The 27,289-nt window shown below is 45.2% G+C and overlaps 1 protein-coding gene across 3 annotated transcripts in view; it reads left to right on the top strand.

Moving 5' to 3' along the window:
* The window catches only part of AMFR (autocrine motility factor receptor), a 58,137-nt gene extending 33,518 nt beyond the window's left edge, over positions 1-24,619 (top strand). For all 3 annotated transcript variants that reach the window (XM_028841320.2, XM_077986060.1, XM_077986061.1), the window contains 4 exons: positions 17,088-17,222; positions 18,892-18,975; positions 21,973-22,157; positions 23,023-24,619. In XM_028841320.2, the coding sequence (XP_028697153.1) occupies positions 17,088-17,222; positions 18,892-18,975; positions 21,973-22,157; positions 23,023-23,170 (552 nt within the window). In that variant the 3' untranslated portion in view covers positions 23,171-24,619. The remainder of the gene's footprint in view (positions 1-17,087; positions 17,223-18,891; positions 18,976-21,972; positions 22,158-23,022) is intronic.
* Positions 24,620-27,289: the final 2,670 nt, after the last annotated feature.

Genomic DNA, 27,289 nt, shown 5'->3' with positions numbered 1-27,289 from the left:
TTGGCTTACTGTACCTTCTACCTCCTGAGTTCAAGCAATTCTCCTGCCTCAGCCTCCCGAGTAGCTGGGATTATAGGCATGGACCACCATGCCTGGCTAATTTTTATAGAGACGAGGTTTCACCATGTTGACCAGGCTGGTCTCGAACTCCTGGCCTCAAGTGATCCGTCCGCCTTGGCCTCCCAGAATGCTCGGATTACAGACGTGAGCCACTGCATATAGCCTTTAGCCAAAATATTTTGGGGAATTATCGACTGGAGTGAACGATGTGCCTTGCATTAAAAATTTTATGAGGCTGGGCACTGTGGCTCACTCCTGTAATCCCAGAGCTTTGTGAGGCCGAGGCAGGCAGATGGCTTGATTGCCCAGGAGTTTGAGGCTGCAGTGAGCTATACTCACACCATTGCACTCCAGCTTGGGTGACAGAGTGAGACCCCATCTCTAAAAAAAGCAAAGAGACTGGGCATGGTGGCTCACGCCTGTAATCCCAGGACTTTGGGAGGCTGAGGCAGGTGGATCACATGAGGTCAGGAGTTCGAGACCAGCCTGGCCCATATAGTGAAACCCTGTCTCTACTAAAAATACAAAAATTTGCTGGGCATGTTGGCATGCACCTGTAATCCCAGCTACTTGGGAGGCTGAGGCAGGAGAATCGCTTGAACCCGGGAGATGGAGGTTGCAGTGAGCCGAGATCACACCATTACCCTCTAGCCTGGGCAACAAGAGTGAAACTCTTGTCTCAAAAAAAAAAAAAAAAATTGTATGAGGCTCACCAAATGTATGTTTTTGTTCCCCATTTTTTCCTCCTTCGCCTCCAAAAATTGTGTATGTGTGTGTGTGTATGCATGCACGTGTGTATGTGCCTTGAAATGTTGAGGTGTGTTGTTGGCTCAAGGATATTGTTTGAATACTTCAAGTTTCTTTGTATTTTTCCAAAGCAATGTGTTATTATTTTACAATGATGGAGAAACATGTGCAAACCAGTGCAAATCCAGTGCAAACCACCTTAGTCCTGCTTGGATTAGGGCCTCTGGCTGACCTGCATAAGCCCGGCCAGTGCTTTGGAAGGTCGTTGGTTTATTCATTAGTTAATCCTTATTGACTGACTGAACAAATTTGAGCTGAGAGCCTGTTCCTGAGATAGGCACTGTGGCGAGCATAGCACCTGCAATGTCAGTAAGGTAGACTCAAGTCTTACTCTCAAGTAGGGTAGATACTAACTGGGGAGACAGGTCATAAATATAAATAAGATGACTGCTGATGGTGATGAGTGCTCTGGTAGCAGTAAGGTAGGCAGTGTGGTGGAGTGGGTGGGTAGAGGCAGAGGAAGCATTTTAGAGGAGGCATTTGGAGATGTTCTGTTTGAGGGGTAATATGTATGCTAAAACAGGAAGGATGAGATGGAGCTGGATCGGGGGAGAGGAGGCAGTGGAAACAGTAGGTGCAAAGGCTATGAGGTAAGAAAGTGCTGGGAACTGAGAAAGGTCATTATGGTTGGGGCCTAGCAAGTAGGGAAGCAAGACTGTGATATAAATTGAGATTTCAGAGCCAGAACATGCAGGGTCTTACAGGCCACAGGCAAATTTAGATCTTGTAAAAGTATTAGAAGGCCATTCAAAGCTTCTTACAGACCCCGCCACCACCACCAGGGGACTGACAGGACATTTAACAGAATGATTTTGCTTCTGGGAGGAGGATGAATTATAGAAGGTCAGAAATGGAAGCAACAGGACCAGCAATTAGGATGTTGCTGCAGTAGTCAAGGCAAACTCACATAGGGGCTTGGACAGGGGTATTGGTAATAAAGGTGAAAAGAAGTGGCAGGTTTAGGACAGTTTTATAAGATGAGCTGGTGGGACTTGGTGCTTTGGTTGGATATGGGGGATGAGAGAAGTGGCAAAATGGAAGCTGCCTTGTTGGGTTTGAATTAAGCAGCTGAGTTGACAGTGGTACCATGTACTGAGATGGGAAGACTCGGGAGGAACAGGCATGAGGATGGGTCACGGTGTTCTGTTTGGGTAAGTCTGCAATGGTCTGTAGGCAGTTCTAGACCTCAGTGAGTAGATCAAGCGAGAGATGCACATTTGGGAGATTGAAGCCTGGAGGTGACATCTAAAGCAGGGGGCAAAGAGAAGAGGGCCAACATCTGAGCTCTAGGTCCTGCCATGTTCAGAGGTCTGGCAGAGGGAGGAGCCATGACAGCTGGTGGAGAGGGAAAAGACCAGGAGAAGGTGGCAGCACAGCACAGAGGAGTTGGGTTTCCAGGAGGGAAGAGTCAAGCGTGTGGAATTCTTACAAGATGAACTCATAGAAGTGCATATTGGATTTGGCAGAGTGGGAGTGATTGATTAGCTGGAAAAGAACCAGCACTTTTCATGGCCCAAGGGTTTGGACACTAGATTGTGGTAGATTGAAATGAATGGGAGCTGAAGAAATAGACCATACCAGGAAGTATGTTACAAAGAAGGACAGAGCAGTAGAGGTGGTAGCTTGATAGGAGTGTGGCATCCAGGGGAGTGTTTCATTTGTTTAAGATTTTTGAATAGATCATTTATTTACAAGTTCAGAACCTAGAGAGGAGTATACAGTGAAGTCATGCTCCCATCTTTTTCCCATGTGCCCAGCTTCTACGCCCCCTAACAGCCTGGGTTAGTTTCTTATGTATTATGTTGCTCCAGAAGGCTTATAGGCACATACAAGCCAATGCTAGTACATATTCTTTTTCTGACAGACAAGATTAAGAAAGTGAATTTTTTTTTAAATTTTTCTATTTTGGTAAAATACATTATATCTACTATTTTAATATTTTTCAGATGCACATTTCAGTGGTATATTCACATTGTGCAACTATCACCACTGTCCATCTGCATAACTCTTTTCATTTTGCACAATCAAAACCCTGTACCAAGCCTGTCCAACCTGTGGGCTGCATGTGGCCCAGGACAGCTTTGAATGCAGCCCAACACAACTTTGTGAAGTTTCTTAAAACTATGAGATTTTTTTGCCTTTTTTTTTTTTTTTAAGCTCATCAGCTATCGTTAGTGTTAGTATATTGTATGTGTGGCTCAAGACAATTCTTCAGTGTGGCCCAGGGAAGCCAAAATATTGGATACCCTTGCTCTATACCCATTAAACAGTTAACTACTAATTCTCCCCTCCCTCTAGCCTTTGGCAACCATTATGCTACTTACTTTCTGTATGAGTTTAACTACCTAGGTACCTCATATAAGTAGAATTATACAATATCTCTCATTTTGTGACTGGCTTATTTCACTTAGCATAATGTCATCGTGGTTTATGTTGTAGCACGGGTCAGAATTTTCTTCCTTTTTAAGGTTGAGTAATACTTCATTATATGTATATACCACTTTTTATTTATTAATCTGTCGATGGACACTTGCATTGCTTCCACATTTTAGCTATCATGAATAATGCTACTGTGAACATGAGTAGGCATATATTTCTTTGAGACCCTGCTTCTAATTCTTTTGAATACTCATGAGTCTTTTTTGTTTGTTTTTAAGACTAATTTTTTAGAGCAGTTTTAGGCTTACAGCAAAATTAAGAAGGTACAGAGATTTCCTGTATACCTCCTGTGCCCACAGATGCACAGCCTTCCCCATTATCAACATCCCTCAGCAGAGGGCACATTTGGTACAGTTGATAAACCTGTGTTGGCACATCATAATCACCCAAAGTCCATAGTTTACATTTGTGTTCCCTCTGTAGGTTTGGACAAATACATAGTGACATGTATCCACATGATATAGAGTATTTTCAATGCCCTAAAGATTCTGTAAGCACTCTCTGCCTTTCCTTTCCTCCCCCATCCTCTAGCAACCACTGATCTTTTTACTATTGTCATAGCTTTGCCTATTCCAGAATGTCATACAGTTGGAATCCTGCAGTATGTAGCCTTTCAGATGGCTTCTTTCACTTAATTATTTGCATGTATGTTTCCTTTATATCTTTAAGGGATTGATAGTTCATTTCTTGTTAGCACCAAATAATATTCCATTGTCTGAATATACCACAATATGTTAATTCATTCACCTACTTAAGGACATCTTGGTTGCTTCCAGGTTTTGGCAGTTATGCATAAAGGTGCTATAAACATCTGTGTACAGGTTTTTATGTAGAGATAAGTTCATAACTTCCTTGGTTAAATGCTGATATGGTTTGACTGTGTCCCCACCCACATCTCCTCTTGAATTCCCATGTGTTGTGGGAGGTACCCAGTGGGAGGTAGTTGAATCATGGGGGCAGGTCTTTCCCATGCTGTTCTTGTGATAGTGAATAAGTCTCACAAGATCTGATGGTTTTTAAAAAGAGGATTTCCCTGCACAAGCTCTCTCTCTTTGCCTGCCGCCATCCACATAAGATATGACTTGCTCCTCCTTGCCTTCCACCATGATTGTGAGGCCTCCCCAGCCATGTGGAACGTCCGTTAAACCTCTTTCTTTTGTAAACTGTCCAGTCTTGGGTATGTCTTTATTAGCTGCGTGAAAATGGACTAATACAGTAAATTGGTACCAGGAGTAGGGTGCTGCTGTCAATACCCAAAAATGTGGAAGCAACTTTGGAACTAGCTAGCAGGCAGGGGTTGGAACAGTTTGGAGGGCTCAGGAGAAGACAGGAAAATGTGGGAAAGTTTGGAACTCCCTAGAGACTTGTTGAATGGCTTTGACCAAAATGCTGATAATGATATGGACAGTGAAATCAAGGCTGAGGTGGTCTCAGATGGAGATGAGGAACTTTTTGGGAACTGGAGCAAGGGTGACTCTTGTTATGTTTTAGCAAAAAGAATGGCGGCATTTTGCCCCTGCCTTCGAGATTTGGGGAACTTTGTACTTGAGAGAGATGATTTAGGGTATCTGGCAGAAGAAATTTCTAAGCAGCAAAAAGTTCAGGAGGTGACTTGGGTGCTGTTAAAGGCATTCAGTTTTAAAAGGGAAACAGCATAAAAGTTTGGAAAATTTGCAGCTTGACAGTGTGATAGAAAAGAAAATCCCATTTTCTGAGGAGAAATTCAAGCTGGCTGCAGAAATTTGCATAAGTAACCAGGAGCTGAATGTTAATCCCCAAGACAATGGGGAAAATATCTGCAGGGCGTCTTCACAGCAGCCCCTCTCATCACAGGCCCAGAGGCCTAGGAGGAAAACATGGTTTCGTGGGTGGGGCTTAGGGTCCCTGTGCTGTGTGCAGCCTAGGGACTTGGTGCCCTGTGTCTCAGCTGCTCCAGCCATGGCTGAAAGGGGCCAGTGTAGAGCTTGGGCCTCTGGCTTCAGAGGGTGCAAGCCCCAAGCCTTGGCAGCCTTCAGGTGGTGGTGAGCCTGCAAGTGCACAGAAGTCAAGAATTGGGGTTTGGGAACCTTTGCCTAGATTTCAGAAGATGTATGGAAACACCTGGATGCCCAGGCAGAAGTTTGGTGCAGGGGTGGGGCCTCCATGGAGAACCTCTGCTAGGGCAGTGCAGAAGGGAAATGTGGTATCAGAGCCCCTACACAGAGTCCTTGCTGGGGCACCACCTAACGGAGCTGTGAGAGGAGGGCCACTGTCCTCCAGACCCCAGAATGGTAGATCCGCTGACAGCTTGTACTGTGCACCTGGAAAAGCTGCAGACAGTCACCACTAGTCCATGAAAGCAGCCGAGAGGGAGGCTGTACCCTGCACAGCAGCCACAGGAGTGGAGCTGCCCAAGACCATGGAAACCCATCTCTTGCAATCAGCGTGACCCAGATGTGAGACATGGATTCAAAGGAGATCATTTTGGAGCTTTAAGGTTTGACTGCCATACCTTATTTCGGACTTGCATGTGGCCTGCAGCCCTTTTGTTTTGGCCAATTTCTCCCATTTGGAATGGCTGTATTTACCCAATGCATATATCCCTATTGTATCTAGGAAGTAGCTAACTTGCTGTTGATTTTACAGGCTCATAGACAGAAGGGACTTGCCTTATCTCAGATGAGATGTTGGACTGTGGACTTTTGAATTAATGCTGAAATAAGTTAACACTTTGGGGTACTGTTGGGAAGGTGTGATTGGTTTTGAAATATAAGGACATGAGATTTGGGAGGGGCCAGGGGCGGGATGATATGGTTTGACTGTGTCCCCACCCCAGTCTCATCTTGAATTCCCATGTTTTGTGGAAGGGACCTGGTAGAAGGTAGTTGAATCATGGGGGCAGGTCTTTCTCCTGCCGTTCTCATGATAGTGAGTAAGTCTCACGAGATATGATGGTTTTAAAAAGAGGAGTTCACCTGCACAAGCTCTCTCTCTTTGCCTGCCACCATCCATGTAAGATGTGACTTGCTCCTCCTTGCCTTCTGCCATGATTGTGAGGCCTCCCCAGCCATGTGGAACTGTAAGTTGATTAAACCTCTTTTTTTTTGTAAATTGCCAGTCTTGGGTATGTCTTTATCAGCAGTGTGAAAATGGACTAATACAAAATGCTAAACAGCATGATTGCTAGATCAAATGGTAAAATTGTTTAGTTTTCTTAGAAGCTGCCAAATTGTCCTCCGGAGTGGCTGTATCATCTTGCGTTCTCACCAGCAGTGAATGAGAGTTCCCATTACTCCATATCCTCCAGCATTTGGTGTTGTCAGTGTTCCAGATTTTGGCTATTCTAATATATATGTAGTGGTGTCTTGTTTTACTTTGCATTTATCTAATGACATATGATATGGAGCAACCTGTTATATTGTTATTTGCCATTTGTATATCTATCTTTGGTGAAGTATCTATTAAGGTCTTATACCCATTTTTTTGACGAGGGAGGTTGTTTTTTTATTGTTGAGCTTTAAAAATTCTTTGTATATTTTGGATAGCAGTCCTTTATCAGATGTGTCTTTTACAAGTATTTTCTCCCAGTCTGTGGCTTGTCATCTTATTTTTGACAGTCTTTTGCAGAACTTTTTACTTTTAATGAAGTCCAGCTTATCAATTATTTTCTTTCATGAATCGTACCTTTGGTGTTGTATCTAAAAAGTCATTGCCATACCGTAGGTTATTTATTTCTCTGTTATCTTCTAGGGGCATTATAGTTTTGCATTTTACATTTAGGCCTGTGATCCATTTTGAGTTATTGTGAAGAGTATAAGGGCTGTGTCTAGATTATTTTTTTGCATGTGAATGGCCAGTTATAGCACCATTTGTTGAAAAGGGTATCTTTTTCTCTGTTGTATTGCCTTTGCTCTTCTGTCGAAAATCAGCTAACTATGTGGGTTTAGTTCTGGGCTCTCTGTTCTGTTCCATTGATCTATTTGTTCTTTTGCCAATACCACAGAGTCTTGATTGCTGTAGCTTTGTAACAAGTCTTTTAGACAGGCAGTGTCATATTCTCCAACTTTGTTCTTCTTCAATATTGTATTGGCTATCCTGAGTCTTTTGTCTCTTCATATAACCTTTAGAATCATTTTGTCAATATCCACAAAATAACTTGCTGGAATATTGATTGGGATTGCATTGAATCTGTACGTCAAGTTGGGAAGAATGGGCATCCTGACAATATTTAGTCTTTCTGTCCATGAACATGGACTATCTCTCCATTTATTTCATTCTTCTTTGTTATCATTTATCAAGATTTTGTAATTTTCCTCATATAGATCTTATACGTATTTTGTCCTAAATATTTTGTTTTGTGGGGGCTAATATAAAGCATACTGCACTTTTAATTTCAAATTCCACTTGCTCGTTTCTGTATATAGGAAAGCAATTGACTCTAGTATTGTTAACCTTGTATCTCACAACTTTGCTTTAATTGCTTATTAGTTCCAAGAGTATTTTTATCAGTTCTTCCAGATTTTCTATGTAGACGAGCATGTCATCTGAAGAGTTTTATTTCTTCCTTCCCAATCTGTTTACCTTTTCTTGTCTTACTGTATTAGTTTGGACTTCCAGGATGACATTGGAAAGCAGTGGTTAGATGGGACATCTTTGTCTTGTTCCTGATCTTAATGTGAAAGCTTTGAGTTTGTCACCATTAAGCATGATGTTAGTGGTAGGGTTTTTGTCGATATTCTTTATCACAGTGACAAAGTTCCCCTCTATTCCTATTTTACTGAGAGTTTTTATCATGAATGGGTGTTGGATTTTGTCGAGTGATTTTTCTGCATCTATTGATAAGGTCATGTTACTTTTCTTTTTTAGCCTGTTGGTAATATTGAATTATATTAATTTATTTTCAAATGTTGAACCAGCCTTACATACCTGGGATAAATACCACTTGGATGTAGTGTATAATTATTTTTATACATTGTTGGATTTGCTAATATTTTATTGAGGATTTTTACTTATGTGTTTATGACAGATATTGGTCTGTAGTTTTCTTGTAATCTTTCTCTGGTTTTAGTATTAATGCTAACCTTATAGTATGAGTTAGGAAGTATCCCTTCTGCTTCTATCCTCTGAAAGAGATTGTAGAGAATTGGTATAATTTCTTCCTTAAATGTTTGGTAGAGTTCACTAGCGAACTCATTTGTGATAGGTGTTGTAGTCTCCAAATCTATTTGTTTCTCTTTGTGGTTCTTTTAATTTTTGCCTCAGTTTGTCTGATGCTTTGTTGTTAGGTGTATATACTTTATTAATTAATTTAATTTAATTAAGTAATTTATTTTTTGGAGACAGAGCCTCACTTGGTTGCCCAAGCTGGAGTGCAGTGGCCCGATCTCGGCTCACCGCAACCTCTACCTCCTGGGCTCAAGCGATTCTTCTGCTTCGGCCTCCTGAGTAGCTGAGATTACAGGCATGTGCCACCACACCCGACTAATTTTTGTATTTTTAGTAGAGATGGGTTTCACCATGTTAGCCAGGCTGGTCTCAAACTCTTGACCTCAAGTGATCTGCCTTCCTCGACCTCCCAAAGTACTGGGGTTACAGGCGTGAGCCACTGTGCAGCAGGTATATATACTTTAAAGATGCCATGTCTTCTTGGAGAATTGACCCCATGATCATTTTGTAATGCTGTTCTTCATCCCTGATAACTTTGCGTGCTTTGATGTTTGCTCTGTGAAAGTAATATAGCTGCTCCTGGTTTCTTTTGGTTAGTGTTGGTGTGGTATATTTTTCTTAATCCATTTTCTTTTAATCTGTATGTGTCTTTGTTTTAAAGTGGGTTTCTTGTAAACAACATTCAGTTAGGTCTTGGTTTTTTTTTTATTTACTCTGACAACCTCTCTTATTTGGTACATTTAAGCCATTGATGTTCAAAGTGATTATTAATGTATTTGGATTAATAATTACAATTTTGTTAATGTTTTCTATTTGTTGCCCTTGTTTTTTGTTCCTATTTTTGTCTTCCACTCTTTCTCTGCCTCTTGTGGTTTTAATTGAACATTTTTATAGAATTCCATTTCTCTCCTTTCTTAGCGTATTAGTATACTTCTTTTTACTTGTTTTAATGCAGGGTTGTCCGATCTTTTGGCTTCCCTGGGCCACGTTGGAAGAAGAAGAATTGTCTTGGGCCACACATAAAATACACTAACACTAATGATAGCTAATGAGCTAAAAAAAAAAAAAAAAATTAAAAATATCTCATAATGTTTTAAGAAAGTTTATAAATTTGTATTGGGCTGCATTCAAAGCTGTGTGGGCCATGGGTTGGACAAGCTTGTTTTAATGGTTGCTCTAGAGTTTGTAATATACATTTGCAACTAATTCGTTTATTTTCAGATAACACTGTACCACTGCATGGGAAGTGTGAGTACCTTTTGATAACAAAACAATCCTAATTCCTCGCTCCTGTCCCTTGTATCATTGTTGTCATTCATTTCACCTGTATGTGAGTACATAAGCACACACACGCACGAGCACACATAAACTGAATGCGCTGTTGCTGTTATTTTGAACCGAATGTTCTGTTAGATTAAGGAACAGTTTTTGTTTATCTTTATTTATACCTTCTTTGATGCTCTTCCTTTCTTTATGTGGAGCTGAGCTTTCTGACCTATATCGATTTCTTTCTCTCTCAACAATTTTTTATTTTTAACATTTTTTGTAAGGCACGTCTCACAGCAACGTATTCCCTCAACTTTGGTTTGTCTGAGACAGTCTTTGTTTCTGCATCACTTTGGAAGGATAATTTTGTGGGGTATAGAATTCTCTGTTGGTGAGTCTTTTCTTAACACTTTAAATGTTTCCCTTCGCTATCTTCTTGCTTGTGGGGTTTCTGAGGAGCTGTCAATGTCATTCCTGTCTTTGCTTCTCTAGAGGTAAGGTGGTTTCCCCTCTGGCCTCTTTCAGGATGTTTTTCTTAATCTTTGATTCTCTATAATTTGGATTTTATACCGTTGGTGTCCTTTTATTTTCTTTATTTTTTTATTTTTTTATTTTTAGCATTTGTCCTGCTTGGCACTCTGTAAGATTGCTGGATCTGTGGTTTGGTGTCTGACATTAATTTGGGAAAGTTCTCAACCATTATCATTTCAAATGCTTCTTGTGTTCCTTTCTCTTTTCCTTCTGCGATTCCTATTAAGTGCGTTTACACCTTTTGTAGTTGTCCCACAGTCCCTGAATTTTCTACTCTGTTATTTTCAGTTTTTATTCTCTTTGCTTTTCCATTTTTTTGAGATGGAGTCTTACTCTGTACCCAGGCTAGAGTGCAGTGGCACAATCTTGGCTCACTGCAACCTCTACCTCCCAAGTTCAAGCAGTTCTTCTGCCTCACCCTCCCCAGTAGCTGGGACTACAGGCATGGCTAAATTTTTGTATTTTTAGTAGAGATGGGGTTTTACCATGTTGCCCAGGCTGGTCTTGAACTCCTGACCGCAGTTGATCCATCTGCCTTGGCCTCCCAAAATGCTGGGATTACAGGTGTGAGCCATTGCACCTGGCCTGCTTTTCCATTTTCAAAGTGTGTATCTCAGGCTCAGAGATTCTTCCCTCAACTGGGTCCATCTATTAATAAGCCTGCCACGGGAATTCTTCGCTCGTGTTGGTGTTTCTGGTCTCTGGTACTTCTCTTTGGTTCTTTCTTAGGATTTCCATCTGCCTACTCATGCTGCCCGTCTGTTCCTGCATGCTGTCCACTTTATCCATTAGTGCTCTTTGCATATTAATCATAGTTTTAAATTCCCAGTCTGTTAATTTCAGCATCTCTGCTCTGTGTGGCTCTGATGCTTGCTCTGCCTCTTCAAATTATGTTTTTTGCATTTTAGTATGCCTTATAATTTTTTCATGATAGTTGAACACCATGTACTGTGTAAAAGGGACTGTGGTGAACAGGCCTGTCGTGATGTAGGTGCCGGGGGAGGGAAAGAAGTATTCTGTAGTCCTGGGATTAGAGCTCCATCCTTTAGTGAGCCCGTGCTCTGGACTGTGAACTTCAACCTACTTCTCCGGTTTCCCTCCTCCTGTGGGACAGGATAGCTCGAGTGGACTGGAGTTCCCTCTGGTGGGTGCAGCTCTAATCAGACCCCAGCAGATGAGGTTCTGGTTGAGTAGTTTCTCCTGAGGGCAGACGTTGTTAAGAACAGAGTGTCCTGGCTGATTTCACTGAGGTGCTTTTTCCCTTCCCTGTGCTGGAAGCAGGAGGGGATGCTTGTAGGATCACTGTTGGCACCGAATCTCACGGTATTACAGGGGAGCTCCCTCGGCCTGAGTGCCCTGGAATTTTTACCTCTCCGAGTTGTTACACTGAGTCTGTAGCAATTTGTCAGTTACAAGTCAGGTTTTCCTCCACGCTCCCCCCCCCACCTTTTTTTTTTTTTAAGACTGAGTCTCACTCTTTCGCCAGGTTGGAGGGCAGTGGCGGGATCTTGGCTCACTGCAACCTCTGGTTCAAGCAATTCCCCTGCCTTAGCCTCCTGAGTAGCTGGGACTACAGGCGTGCACCATCACACCTGGCTAATTTTCTGTATTTTAGTAGAGATGGAGGTTTCACCATGTTGGCCAGGATGGTCTCGAACTCCTGACGTCAAGTGATCCACCTGGCTCGGCCTCCCAAAGTGCTGGGATTACAGGCGTGAGCCACTGTGTCCGGCTGTTTTTTTTTGTTTGTTTTTTTTTTTTTGAGACGGAGTCTCGCTGTGTCGCCCGGGCTGGAGTGCAGTGGCCGGATCTCAGCTCACTGCAAGCTTTGCCTCCGGGGTTTACGCCATTCTCCTGCCTCAGCCTCCCGAGTAGCTGGGACTACAGGCGCCCGCCATCTCGCCCGGCTAGTTTTTTGTATTTTTTAGTAGAGACGGGGTTTCACCGTGTTAGCCAGGATGGTCTCGATCTCCTGACCTCGTGATCCACCCGTCTCGGCCTCCCAAAGTGCTGGGATTACAGGCTTGAGCCACCGCGCCCGGCCTGTTTTTTTTTTAAGGGTAGATTCGAAAGTACGTCTGGTATGTGCATAGGAATGATCACCAGAGGGGTAGAGATTGATGGGACAGAACAAGTAGAAGAGTCAACTGAAAGAACAAGCTAGGCTAGGGTGGGGAGCTGAGCAGGAGAGAGGGTTGTGAGGAAGGATGGATATCTAGCTACAGGCGTTTTGAGATTTGGTTTAAAAAGAAGGCGTGGCTCACAGCCAAGGGGTGGAAGCAACTGAAATGTCTGCTGGAGATGGATGGATAAGGAAGATATGGCAAACCTGTACAGTGGAATAGTACTCAGACTTCAAAAGGAAGGGAATCCTCTTGCATACTGCAGCATGAATGAACCTGGAGGACATTATGCTGCATGAAATAAGTCTACCACAAAAAGACAAATACCACATAAAACGCTTACAGACAGCAGAATGATGACTGCAGGAGGGCTGGGGTGAGGTGAAATAGGAGTGTTTCCCTTAGATATAGTTTCAGTTTTGCAAGATAAAAAAGTTCAGATCTGTTGCACAGCTATGTGCCTGTGATTAACACTGCCACACTATGTAGTCATCCCTTGATATCTGGGGATTGGTTCTAGGACCCCCTCCTTCAGATACCAAAATCCATGGATGCTCAAGTCTCTGATATAAGATGGGACACTTTAACCCTTAATAGTTTAAGGTTAAAAAAAAAAAAAGGCGAGGGGAGAGGGATACTCTTTGCATATAACCTGCATACATCTTCCATATATTTTGAGTCATCTCTAGACTACTTCTAATACCTAATACAATGTAAATGCTCTGTAAATGGCTGTTACACACTGCATTGTTTAGGAAATAATGACAAGAAAGCCTGTGCGTGTTCAGTACAGACACAGCCATCCTCGGCCTAACTATACAGTACATGTCAGTAACAACGTAACACTTGATCCAGGGCTGGCTGAATCAGCCTGTGAAACTCACCTATATAGTGGTACTGAGGGCTCACTTACACTTGACAAATGGTTAAGATGGCGAATCTTATCTGTTTGGGGCCATAATAAAAGAAGAAGGAAGCATGACTCTCCTGGTTCCTCTTTCTCCTTAAACCTCAGCTGGGCTGTCAGCAGAGAGTGAGGGTGACATCTTGGTGTGCATAGGTGGCCTGGGAGTTTGGTAGCCCAGTGCAGCTACTGCTGGGCTCATGGCAGGCATTGTGGGGGTTCTTTGGGGCCAGGCAGTTGTTGAAGCTCTGCAGCTGGACCACCCCACCTGCCTCCTTTACAAAGTCAGACTTCAAGGGTGTGCAACCCTCCTAGGAATCAGAATTCCATTCTTGGAGTTGTTTAGAATTATCAGGCAGGCTCTGGCTGTTCTTCCTCCAGTTCTGTGATGGTTTGGAGTGGACTATTTTTGGTACAACTAATTTACTGGAACCATGCATTTTTTATTAAGATCTAATAATTAACTTGCTGGATTTTCTGGTAGAAAAGCTTTGGTCTAGTAAAATGGATCTTAGGCATTTTTTATTTGGGAAATGAAGGAGAAGCTGTGTAAGAATAAAGAGAAATTTTATCTGATTTTAGAGGTTTTTATGGACTCTTGCCCAGTTAGGTTTGACCTGACCTGGGAAAATAATGATCAACTCATGTTTACATAAACAAGCCGACTGCAGGAACGAGGAGGCCCTGGGGGCCCTGGGCACTGCTTATCTTGCCAACATTCCACCCCCAGCAAGAGCTCTAAGCAGAATTTGGTGCTGACCTTTTCCTTCAAGGTCCTGACGTTGACATACTCCCTGCTCCTTCTACAGTCAGAACAACACGTTCCTAGGAGCTAATACCTCAGGGGGACTTTATTGTGCCTCTAAGGCGATTATTTTTTTCTTCCTGTTTTTTGTTTTAGTTATTAGAACCTTTCCAAAAATAAAACCTTGAATGTAAACATTTATAGAATTAATTTACATATGTGGGAAAAAAATCCAGAGCTGCTTGAATGAAAGTATGGATGGTGGTGTGGCCAGGCCTATGCCTGCTCTCCCTACACATACACCCACCCTAGAGCCCTATGTAAACTCTGAGATGTCTCCAGAGTACAGTTTGAAAACTACAGCTCCAGGGCAATATAAGGAATTTGCATTCTCTATAATTTTTTTTTTGAGGCATAATTGAAATAGAGTAAAAATTTACCCTTTTTAACATCCAGTTCAACACATAATTGTGTATCTATCATCATAAGATATAGAACAGTTTGATCCTCACCCTCCAAAACTCCACAGTGTCCTTTTGAGAGGTGACAATGGCTAGCAGCCCTCACTCTTGGTGCCTCCTCGGCCTTGGCGTCCACTCTGGTGGCGCTTGAGGAGCCCTTCAGCACGCCACGGCACTGTGGGAGCCCCTCTCTGGGCTGGTCGAGGCCGGAGCCTCTGCTTGCGGAGAGGTGTGGAGGGAGAGGTGCACGCGGGAACTGGGGCTGCTCACAGTGCTCATGGGCCAGCGCGAGTTCCGGGTGGGCGTGGGCTCAGCGGGCCCCGCACTTGGAGTGGTCGGCCGGCGCCGCCGGCCCCTGGCAGTGAGGGGCTTAGCACCTGGGCCAGCAGCTGCAGAGAGTGCGCCAGGTCCCCCAGCAGTGCCGGTCTGCCGGGGCTGCACTCGAATTCTCCCCGGGCGTCAGCTGCCTCCCTGCAGGGCAGGACTCTGCGTCAGCTGCCTCCCCGCAGGGCGGGACCTGTAGCCCGTCATGCCCGAACCCGCCCTCCATCCCCGCGGTGGGCTTCCGCACTGCCGAGCCGCCCCCTGCTCCACCCCGCTCAGTCCCATCAACTGCCCAGGGGCTGAGGAGTGTGGGTGCACGGCGCGGGACTGGCAGGCAGCTCCGCCTCTGGCCCCGCTGCTGGATCCACTAGGTGAAGCTAGCTAGACTCCCGAGGATAGTGGGGACTTGGAGAACTTTTATGTCTAGCTAAGGGATCATAAACGCACCAATCAGCACTCTGTGTCTAGCTCAGGGTTTGTAAATACACCAATCGGTACTCTGTATCTGGCTAACCAAGTGGGGACTTGGAGAACTTTTCTGTCTAGCACTCTGTGTCTAGCTAAAGCATTGTAAACGCACCAATCAGCACTCTGTGTCTAGCTCAGGGTTTATAAATACACAAATCAGCACTTAACATGTGAAGGAACAAACACTGGACACACCATCTTTAAGAACTGTAACACTCACCGTGAGGGTCCACAGCTTCATTCTTGAAGTCAGTGAGACCGAGAACCCACCAATTCCGGACACACTTTTGTAGTCACCTCCTTCCCCCACCCTCAGCCCCTGGCAACCACTTCCTTCCCTGCCTCTCAGCCCCTGGCAACCACTTCCTTTCCTGACCCTCAGCCCCTGGCAACCACTTCCTTCCCCGACCCTCAGCCCCTGGCAACCACTTATCAAGTTTCTTTCCCCATAATTTTACCTGTTTCCAGATGCCATATAAATGGAATCATACGCCTGGCTTTTGAGTCAGACCTCTTTCACCTAATATAATGTATTTGAATTTTATCCATGCTGTGTGTATCAGAAGTTTTTTCCCTTTAGAAATTATATCTTAAAGGAAAACACATTTTTATACCCAAGATATTTTGAGCTTTAAAATGAATACTTTAAAACATTTATTTATTTGCTATATTTACAGGTTACAAGTGCAGGTTTCTTACATGCATGTATTGCGCAGTGGTGAAGTCTGGACTTGTAGTGTTACCTCACCTGAAGAGTGAACATTGTACCCAATAGGTAGTTTTCCAACCCTCCCCTCGTACCCCCCCACCCTCCCACCTTTCATAGTGCAATGTCTGTCATTCCACTCTTGATGGCCATGCATACTCATTGTTTAGCTCCCACTTATAAGAACATACGGTATTTGACTTTATGTTCGTGAGTTATTTCACTGAGAATAATGGCCTCCAGTTTCATCAGTGTTGCTGCAAAAGATACGATTTTGTTTTTTTTTATGGCTGAGTAATATTCCGTGGTATATATGTGCCTCATTTTCTTTATCAAATCCTGTGTTGAAGGGTGCTTAGGTTGATTCTATATTTTTGCTACTGTGAATAGTGCTGCAATAAACATATGAGCACATGTATCTTTCATATATAATGATTTCTTTTCTTTTTTTTTTTTTTTGAGACGGAGTTTCGCTCTTTTTGCCCAGGCTGGAGTGCAATGGCATGATCTCGGCTCACCGCAACCTCTGCCTCCTGGGTTCAAGTGATTCTCCTGCTTCAGTCTCCCGAGTAGCTGGGATTACAGGCATGCGCCACCATGACTGGCTAATTTTGTATTTTTAGGAGAGACGGGGTTTCTCCATGTTAGTCAGGCTGGTCTTGAACTCTCGACCTCAGGTGATCCACCCGCCTCAGCCTCCCAAAGTGCTGGGATTACAGGAGTGAGCCACCGCGCCCGGCTATATATAATGGTTTCTTTCCCTTTGGGTATATACTCAGTAGTGGGATTGCTGGTTCGAATGGTAGTTAAAATGAACACTTTTTAAAACTAGAATATTCTAGCCGAGCCTCTCTTGGGATCCAGTTGGTTTTCTGTGCTCTTCTTATGTTGAAATTGATGCTGTCCACAGTTGCCTGTTTGGCTTCCTGGAAAAATACTAAAGAGACTACAGTGTGAAGGTAACCTACCGAATAAAGGTGGCTCCCTTACCTGTGTTTTCAGGGCATGATGCCACATTCACTGCCCAAAGCCTGCCAGACACTGTGACTTCAGTGAGCAACTGTTGACAGTGAACGTTTCTGTGGACTCTGTATTTGTATTCCTATAGGCTCATCAGATTCAAGAGATGTTTCCCCAGGTTCCATACCATCTAGTGCTGCAGGACCTCCAGCTGACACGCTCAGTTGAAATAACAACAGACAACATTTTAGAAGGGCGGATTCAAGTACCTTTTCCTACACAGGTAAAACTGGGGTTTTAAAGCATGATAAATGGATTCTATCTTCACAAAGATTGAATACTGTAGGTTAACTGTTTTAGTTACTTAACAGCTCAATATCATTTATGACTTAATGAATGGTTTCTATCAACTCTCTTAACTTTGCCTAATGAATAACTGAGAACAGACACATCAAAGATAAGGTGAGTATTTGAGTAGCTTGTTATTCAAATATATACTCCAAACCAGCCTGCCCTTGCCAGTCCAGGAAGTCATAGTGTTGGTTCCTATTGGACAAGGATTGGCAACATTTTTTTCTTTAAAGGGCAGGTAATAAATATTTTAGGCATTTCAGGCCACACAATCTTTGTCGCTTCTCAATTCTGCTGTCATAGTACTATACAGCAGCCGTGGATAGTATTTAAGTAAATGAGCAAGACTGTGCTCATTTATAAGTAAGTAGAGTAGAGTAGTGAACTTGACCTTCAGGCTGCAGTTTGCCAACCCCCTGCTCTAGGAGCTGTGCCATTTGTCCCTAGTTGGCTTTGCATACTGGTTTGGTGTTCCACTAGCTACCATTCATCTATCTGAGGTGGTATTTTTGATTTTTAAAAAGGTCAGATCTCTACTTTGATGAGCATAAGAAGTATTAATATAGATGAGCCTTCTGGCAGGACCATGGAATTTGCATATGACCAGGGAATAATCTACCCCAGATTATTCAATTTTAATATGTAAAAATATGTGGAAATCTATTAATAAAATTCTAAAACCTGAGACTCTTTGAAGAAGAAACAGCATAGACTCAGTCACATGGGCTGAGATATTAGATGTGGTTCCCAGTTCTCAGCTCTTTGACCTGGCTGTTGGCTGTGGATTTCCCCGAAGGCAGACTCTGGGACAAGGATTTGAATGCACATAGTTAGTTTGGGAAGTGGTCCCAGGGATCACAGGTTGTGTGTAGGGATGTGAGCTGGGGAGGGGAGGGTGGCCAGTAACGGGTTTGTTATCAAGCAGGTTACCACTGTGGGTAGCTGAAGCTCCTTCCCATTTGGGGCCTCTGGGATCCAGTGCAGAACATATCCCTCGCAGGAGATGAGGAGCTGGTGTCTTCACAGAGGAATTCTCTCCCTCACTGGCTGAGGTCTGCCTCTGGGGGTGGCTGAACTACCTCATACAGCCACAGAAAGTCCTCAGGCAATGAAATACAGACACTGGCCAGCCAGCACTGAGGTGGTGAGACCTTACTGGCCGGTCCCCAGAGTGTCTGCAGCATTGTGTGAGATCTTTAACTGGCTAGAAGGACAGTAACAGCAGCACCTGTTTCATAGGATGCGAAGATAGATGAGACAGTCATGTCCCAGTTTTCCTTGGTGCCATGCTGAAGTTACGTGTTCAGTCTGTGTTCTCTGCTGTTATCATTGTTTTTGTTGTCTAATTACTGTTACTCAAAAGCAAACTAATTGTGGGGCCAGTTGCTGACTCTAAGACTTGGAACTCTAGGTTAGGCCCCAGGCTCCTTTGTCTTGCTTTTAATCTTTATGGCATTTTAATTTCTGTGGTGCTGTAGACTTCCTTAGAGTTACAGGCTGGGTTGGGTACCACAGCTCCCTCTGCACACCAGGGTTTCCCTGAGTCTGTGATTTGATTTCTGAGTGACTCTGGATTGTTTGTGGTGCTGTTTTTCTTCCAGCGGTCAGATAGCATCAGACCTGCATTGAACAGTCCCGTGGAAAGGCCAAGCGGTGGCCAGGAAGAGGGAGAAACTTCTGCTCAGGTAAGACCCGCACTCTAGTGAGAGAGTTCATGGAGCTGTGGAGGCGGAATGTGGTCCAGTCCCGGCAGTGGTTCTTCCTCAGTCCTGAGGCTTGCAAGGCTTAGGGCAAGAGTACAGAAGAAACTGTGCTGTATCCGCCCCAATAATGAAGGGCAGCCAGTCAGGCTGTGCCCGTGGTGTGGCCTGTTTCCACCCAGAGCTGGCAGCCATTGCCTGGGGATTGCCCTCATGCTGGAGGAGAAGGGGGTTGTCTTCCCCTGGGCCAGCCCTGCCACCTTGAGCCTGAGTGAGAGCCAGTGGAATGACAGAAGGAAGCTGGGCTGAGGACCTTGAGGGTGCCTGGACCCATCTAAACCCAGATGGGGATGGCCTAGGGCAAGCTCTCCAGGGAGCCGAGGCCATTGAGATGCCCTCCCCCCACCTCACTTGTCAAACTCAGGATTTCCAGATACTTCCGTGCATTTTGCAAAACTGAGACTGCCTGAGGCTGGGTGGGGCTGGGGGAAGCCTGGCTTTCTTGAGAACCAGATCTGTCTGTTGGCCCACTTTGGGTGCCTTGAGGTGGCCACCCTAACTCCAAGCAGCAGGGTCGAGGCGCCACCTCCCCCAACCCCCACCTGCGCCCTCCTCCCTACATCTGTGGTCCTGGATCCCACTCCTCTTCTGTGATTCCCTTTGCTTCCTCAGTTACCATACTGTCAGAGCACTTGCTTATGCGACCACAAATAAAAACTGAACAACCCCTCCTTGGCCTTTCTGTGTTGGCGCCGTGCAGGGCTTTCCTGCACACTGACTTGGGTCTAGGGTGGTGCTGCCTTCCTTACCGGGGTGCGCAAGGTCTCCTCTAGAAGCACTGGTGAGTGACACAAGCTTTCACCTCTCGTGTTTTACAGATAGGAAACAGTAAACACTACTAGGCCAGTAAACACTACTGGCTTAAGATTTTCATATCCACATCTGTAATTGGATTATGCATCATTTGTGAAATGGTGCATGACTTCTAAGGAAGGGGGTCCATGTCTGCATTTCCAGTTTTTGGATAGCTGGTGAAGCTGAGATATGGACGCTGGGTGGACTTGGGGGCATCTGTGGGTACAGCACATTCAGTCCCTGTCTTGATTTTCCACCTCTGCTTCTAGAGTTAGCATGAAGATTTCTGGATTTTATATATATATATATAAAATAGAGGAAAGTATGTGTTTCACAAGAAACCTTGCTGTGCAACATTTTTGGTCATTTGTGAAGAAAAAGTCCTTGAGTAACAGTTAACAGAAACCTCACTGTAGCCAAGTAAGCCCTTCCACTCTCCCTCTGTTCTAATCTCTGCCCTGCCCCGCTCAGGCTGGTCTTAGGCATGCAGCTGCACAGAGCAGGGGCCGCAGTGGGCGGCTCTTGTCCTTCTCACATCTCCTCGCCTCCTCACTCACCGTTCTTTCTAACCTGCCCTAGGGTCAGGCTTAGAGGAGATGGATAGGATAGGACAGTGAGACCCCAGCGTGTGTGTGTGTATGTACGTACATACATGTGCCAACTATTTGTGTCTGTGTGTGTGTGTGTACATGTTCTGCCAACTATCCCCCTGTCCCTCTCTGGCCCCAGAAACTCCTCCTTTGACCCTGGGCTGGCTATTGATGACCACTCCCACCCTCATGGGGGTCCCATTACCTCTCCAAGTGGTCCTTAGGGCAGAGTTGTTTTCAACAACCTTAGGTTGGTTCCGTTGTGTAGGAGGCCTTTCCAAGCTCCGGAACACACACAGTGTTGTCTGTTGTCAGTGGAAGGGCAAGCGTGCTCCCGTCACAGCTCCCCACCTGCTGTGTTTTTATTGACTTCTGCCAGTTTCTTTCTGTGGATTTGTTAAGTGTGGGCAGCCACCAGGTCCCCCGTCCTTTGACTCTAGGGGATACGAGTGGTTCTCTTGAAGTTCACTCTCAAGCTTAGCTGAAGGCAGGAAAAAATGAGGGTAGCTCCAGCAGGGACTCTGAAGTAAAACAGCCTACCTCTCAGCTGCACCCACCTCCGCTCTGTCACAGCCTAGCAGCAGGCGATGGGCTGACCCTGGCCAGCCCAGGGCTGCATCTGGGAGCATGAGCAGCGCAGATGGTCAGGCACCTGCTAGGACGCGGGGGTGCCTGGGCATTGTCGTGGACTTTGGAGCTTCAACCAAAGCCAAGGAACCATATAATCTATCCTGTCTCTTTTCAAAAGATCCTTAGGGCCGGGCACAGTGGCTCACACCTGCAGTCCCAGCACTCTGGGAGGCTGAGGCAGGTAGATTGCCTGAGCCCAGTACTTTGAGACCAGCCTGGGCAACAAAGCAAAACCCTGTCTCTACAAAAAGTACAAAAATTAGCCAGATGTGGTGGCATGAGCCTGTGGTCCCAGCTACTTGGGAGGCTAAGTTGGGAGGATCACCTGAGCCTGGGGAGGTTGAGGCTGTGGTGAGCCGAGATTGTGCCACTGCACTCCAGCTTGGGTGACAGAGTGAGACCCGCTCTGTAAATAAATAAATAAATAGATGCTTAGCAGTTTTCCTTTTTACCTCTGTTTTCAGAGTCAATTGAGGATATAAAATTTGTGCAGAAGATTTGATAAGACTGGTTTACATTTTTGAGCAATTAGTAGAAGTGAACAGAAAATTCCCAGGATGTAAACTCACATTTGTCGTGTTGGTAGCATATTCTGAGAGTGCAGGTTGAAGGTGCTTAAGTTTTTCATGCTGGAAATCATTTCCTTATCCCTCTGATACTGAACATTCTGTGTGAGTCAGGCCCTGTTCTTAGTACTACTCAAGCTATAGGCAGCAGGCCTGCCCTCAGGGAAGCTGCTGCTCCATTAGCTGTAGCTTGTGGTTCCTAGTTTCTGCCTCCCTGCTTGGCAGCAGCCTTCTCTTTGCATCCAGAACTACCTTGTCTAGGGTGCGCTGTAGGTGAGGAACCTGCTTAGGAGGGAGGCCTGTGCTCACAGCTGCCTCCTTGCTTCCTGCCCCATGTCCAGACCGAGCGTGTGCCACTGGACCTCAGTCCTCGCCTGGAGGAGACGCTGGACTTTGGCGAGGTGGAAGTGGAGCCCAGTGAGGTGGAAGACTTTGAGGCTCGTGGGAGCCGCTTCTCCAAGTCTGCTGATGAGAGACAGCGCATGCTGGTGCAGCGTAAGGACGAGCTCCTCCAGCAAGCTCGCAAGTGAGTCGCTTCTCCAGCCCCGCTTGGCATAATCCAGGTCAAAAACCAGTGGCTGAAGGCCGTTGGCAGGCCCACATCTTCTCTTTTTAAACAGATGCCAACAGTGAAAAGCCATTACATGCCAACCTAAAACTCAGATTTCAAGCCTGTCTTGAAAAATCCAGAGCATCTGGTAACACTGGCCCCTACTGGTCTACCTCTGATGCTGGTACTCTCAGTTATCTCCTGTGCCCCTTTGGCCACGCTTGCCAAGGGAGCACTTGTGTGCCAACCTATTCTAAGCCCTTTATATGAATCATTTTCACAGCTCTAAGAGGGATCTCTGTTAACCCATTCGGCCGACACAGAGCTGTCGTGGAGGCCGGAGAGGTTAGCCCTGGCCTGGCCCTGGTGTCTGCCTCCCAGGTGTCCTCCCTCTTGACCACTCTGCCTTTCAGCCGAGCATTATGAACACACATGGAGCATCTGTGCGTCACACCCCCATGGTTGGTGGCAGCTGCGGCAGGTGTATCCTGTAGATAGAGGGGGTTTTGTTCCAGCTCTTGAGGACAGGGCCAGTACTGTGTTCATCGAGTGGGTTTGGGCCCTGGCAGACCCTGTGATTGTGAGGGTTCTGTGCTGTGTCTGTGGGTAGAGGGGAAGGGCACAGAGAGACAGCACGGAGCAGCACTGAAGGGTTCCTCCCTGGTGCAGAGAGAACTAGCTCCCATCTGTTGGGGGCTGGATGTCTTGGTCATGAGGTGGTGCTGAGTGACAGCTTCATGAAGGTGCCTGGACGTGGGGAGATGTGGAATCAGCCTTCTGGCTGTGTTCCACAGCAATCCATCTCTCCCATGAGACAGAAAAAACTTCTGTTTTTTTCTAGACGTTTCTTGAACAAAAGTTCTGAAGATGATGCGGCCTCAGAGAGCTTCCTTCCCTCGGAAGGTGCGTCCTCTGACCCGGTGACCCTGCGTCGAAGGATGCTGGCTGCCGCCGCGGAACGGAGGCTTCAGAAGCAGCAGACCTCCTAGCGCTCCCTTGCCTTCCTCAGCTGCCTCCTGCGCCCTGTGCCCAACCGACCGGAGGAGGCCTGTCCCAGTTCTGCCCGCTGTGTGGAGAAGCGGGCTTGACTGCATTGCCGCTGTATAAAGCATGTGGTCTTATAGTGTTTGGACAGCTGACAAATTTAATCCTTCTTTGTAATACTTTCTATGTGACATTTCTCTTCCCCTTAGAAACACTGCAAATTTTAACTCTAGGCATGATCTCTTCTGGTGTTGACTGGACTGCTTGGGGTAGGGGATGATCAGGAGGAAGTGAGCAGTCGCCTGCCTGCAGCAGGCAACTTCAATTCCTGCCTCGTGTGTACATCCCACAAATGCAGGTGTCCTGAGCACCACATCCAGTGGGAAGAGTGTCGGGGAGACGCACAGTGTGAGCCCGCCCCCACATCATGGGGTAACATCTGTTATCAAACCGCTGTCCTTGTTGTGGAAGCACGTAGACTGTGCCAGAGGCCAGGCCCACGGGCTCAGGCACCCCTGAGCCAGCAGGGCGTCTTGGAAAAATAACTCTTGGTTCAATACCTGGAGCAGAGGAGGGGAAAGCCCAGGGCTGCAGGGTGTGACAAAATCACCCCTTTCTGTCCCACTGTATCTGGGACTTTCTGATCCCCCAGTCCAAAGCCGGCTTGATTTCCGCGAACTCTGGTGCTCCTGCATCTCATGAGTGTTCCATGGGTTCCCTCCCCTCTCAGCATTTCCTTGTCCCCTCTGGACCTGCGGAGTGGTTAAGCAGCAAGCTTTGGTTTATGGTTTTCATTCACTGGTCAAGTACATTAGGCAATGCTAAAGCCTGTGGGTTTGGTCCTTGAACAAGATGTGGGCCTTGCAAGATGGGAGAGTAAACCTCGAAGGGCTTTATTAAAGAAATAAAAGAGAACTTTTGTATCTTTCATCCTGGGAGCACTGCGTTTTCCTAGCTGTGTTCTTCCTGGTTTAATTCAGCAGAGAAGGTAAGGTGTGAACCTACATGCCTTGGAGCAGGCCCAGGTCCCAAATCTCTTCAAATTCTTCACATGTTTAACTTTAAGGATTTGAACCGTGCAGTCTTAGGTTGCAGACTTCAGTTTTATGCCCCACTGGATTACTTTTTTTTTTTTTTTTTTTTGAACTGTTTGAAAGCTTTGTTTTGTGGTAGTCCTTTTGGGAAGAATCCAGTATTATCTACAATTATTGGCAAAGTTTAAATGTATTTTACATAACTGAAAGTTTTTAGAATGTTGAAAAGTAATTGAAAAACGTGATAGGTAAATTTTTAGGCAAAGATAATTTATTTCAATAAATCTTTCAAAAGCCTTACCTTGAAATGCTGTTAGTAAATTTCTGTGATTTTTTTTAAAAAAAATTTTGTTTTGCTGAGAGCATAGCTATTTGTTTTTATTGTAAAACAACAGTAATAATAATAAAAAGCAAACTCTACTGATGTGTGTGGCTGGAAGCTAAGGCATCTCTTTCCAGAGGTGCCAACGTTAAACCCCATTTTGATTTGGATTTTGTGTGTACTATTTTGGTTGGAGGGTTTTCCCCATGTTTTTGAATTGGGAACTTTTATTTTTCCTAGTAGTATATGTGGAGGAGGCAGAACTGCATTTTTCTTCCCCTTGTATTTATATCATTTTTTTTCAGGTAAGTGGGTAACAGAAGATTATTTTACTCTCCTCGAATTACGTTATGCTTTACACATTGCACCCACTATAGGTGCCACTAATTCCACATATTCACATGTTTCTGATGTGTGAGAAGACAAAATTATTTGGATCAATTTTAGAGGGTCTTGACACATTACAAAACAGCCAAACCACAGTGTTTAGAGCAGGGGCTTATTAAGTAGCTTAAAATGATCCAAGAAGTGAAGTTCTCAGTCTGTCCTCCATTTTACACCTGGATACTTAAGGATTTCACCACTTCCTGGGGGCATCCGGGACAGGTGCTGAGGGTAGTGGCAGTTATGCTGGGGCTTCCCCTCCCAGGACCCCTTTTGCTGCCCTGGCTAACTGCAGGGTCAGGCAGATGGTCCTCACACCCAGCCCCTGGAGAAGCAGCACTCAGGTCGGGCTGTGGGTCCGGGTTTGTAAGCGTAGCAGCAGGAGCGTCCGGGTGCTCTGGCGGATGGTGGTTGAGCTGCCCCTGGCCTCTGTGGGCTCTTTTGGAATGAGGCTGTGTTGCCCTCTCCATTTTCTTAGTGGCCCTGTTTTGTTGACCTCCTGGATTCTCGTCAGTTTTTGTTGCCTTTTGAATGTTGAGGCTTTTATGTACCATAGAGGATGGTGGACCATGTGGCTATTTTCCTTGTGTTGATGTGAATCCAGGTGCCCAGGTGGCCTCTTGGGCCTGATTTTCCACTTGGGCTGAGTAGACAATGTGCCCTTTTATCTGTAGCCAGCCGACTTGATCCTGTCAGTGGTGACTTTCAGTCCTGCTGGAGCAGGACACACATGGAAAAGGAAACCACGGCCTTGCCAACAAGCCCTGGTGAGGAGCAGCGGCCGCCTACCTGCCCTCGAAGGCCCTCCGTCATCTGGAGCCTCCGTCTTGCCGGGCTGCTGCTTATCTGTTAGGTTAGACGTGGTTCCAACCTTGGCTGCATGTTAGAATCACTTGTGGAGCTTGCAGATAGTCACTTACTGTAAACAACCGCAGCGAGCCGCCTCTGGCAGCCCTCACACACGCAGGGCCAGGCTCTCACAGTGCGGGACAGAGCAGTCTCTGGGACCAAGGAGATCAGTCATGAAATACGAGAGGGCAGAGTTGACTTGAGAAGAATCTGTCCACTTGCAACTCTTGGGGTTCTGGTTCTGCGGGGGAAAAACAGGTTTCTCCCCAAGAGAGGAGTCTGTGATGCCTTTTCTGTTTTCCTTAAGAGCTCTGAGTCATTAGAGGTTCCCTCTAGATCTTTTCATGTGGTAGCCAAGATGGCCAAGAAAAAAGAGGAGGGAAGAGGGGAAGTAAGTGGGAGGATGATTTTTAGGAAACGAAGTGCACAGAGGAAACAAGCACATCATTTTTTTTTTTTTTTTTAAAAGAGGGGGTTCCAGTCAACTAGAAAAAAATTACCAAAAACAGGATCCCAAAAGAGAAAAAGCAGGAAGGCCTTACCAATATAAACATATATCCTGAATATCAGGTTTTAATTAAGCTGACTTCTAACCGTAGAGCTCTTGAAATCCTTTCAAATCTCGTATTACCCGATTTTAGCTGGGACAAACAGCTGGTATTTCTGGGTTTTGGATCTTTTTAACCAAAGATACTCTCCCAGGTGGCAATGCCTTATCCACAAACATCAAAAGTCACACAAATATCAAACCAAAAGGAACTAATTCTCTGGGAATGGAATTGGCTTTAGCAGTGAAAGGGCTTTTTTTTTTTTTTTTTAAATCTTGCAGGGCATCTAAAGCAGGCGGTTTCAGTGTTTAAAGGATTTTAACTGGTTTCAGATCTGATGTCAGCCGGAATGTTGCTCGGATCATTCTCTGAATGTTAGCATTCCAACATCACTGTCAGTTATTAGTCCTGGTTTAGAAAAAAAAAATGTGTTGGGTCTGCTTTTTATAATCTCAGTAGTTTTATTTGTGTTCATTTCCCCCCTTTAGAGAATTACTCTTTTAATTACTTGTCTTATTGCCCTAAGCAACTGCCAGCTAGGCAGCAAAGGCGCATTTTGGAGCCCCGTCTTCATTGGGTGGTCTAACTGGGCAAAGAACAGTCAGGAATCTGGCAGCCCCCAGAGCCAGAAGAGGTTCACGGTGACTCTGACTCTTCGACTTTCTCAGTAGAGTTTCAGGGCAGAGATCAGACCTGGAGGGATTCCACAGGTGGCGATGATGGATACCTTTTGTTTACCTCCTGAATAGAGGCCGTTTTCTCAGAATTTCTTCTAGAAGGTTTTTAGGTACCATTGGAAGTAAATCTCCTATTTGATTTGGTTCTAATTAGAACTAGCTTTTTCCAATTGTGTGCACAGATAAGCTAGAGGGGGAAAAGGATCTTTAAAAATATATATAACAGATAGGTTCTGCCCCCACTCTCCTTGTTGCAATTTAATTGGCCTTTTTGCTGCATCCTTTCCAAAAAATGCTATGACCTCCCATC

The sequence above is a fragment of the Macaca mulatta genome, chromosome 20, assembly GCF_049350105.2.
Source record: "Macaca mulatta isolate MMU2019108-1 chromosome 20, T2T-MMU8v2.0, whole genome shotgun sequence".
NCBI classification, from domain to species: domain Eukaryota; kingdom Metazoa; phylum Chordata; class Mammalia; order Primates; family Cercopithecidae; genus Macaca; species Macaca mulatta.
This window is presented reverse-complemented; position numbering and strand designations above follow the sequence as displayed.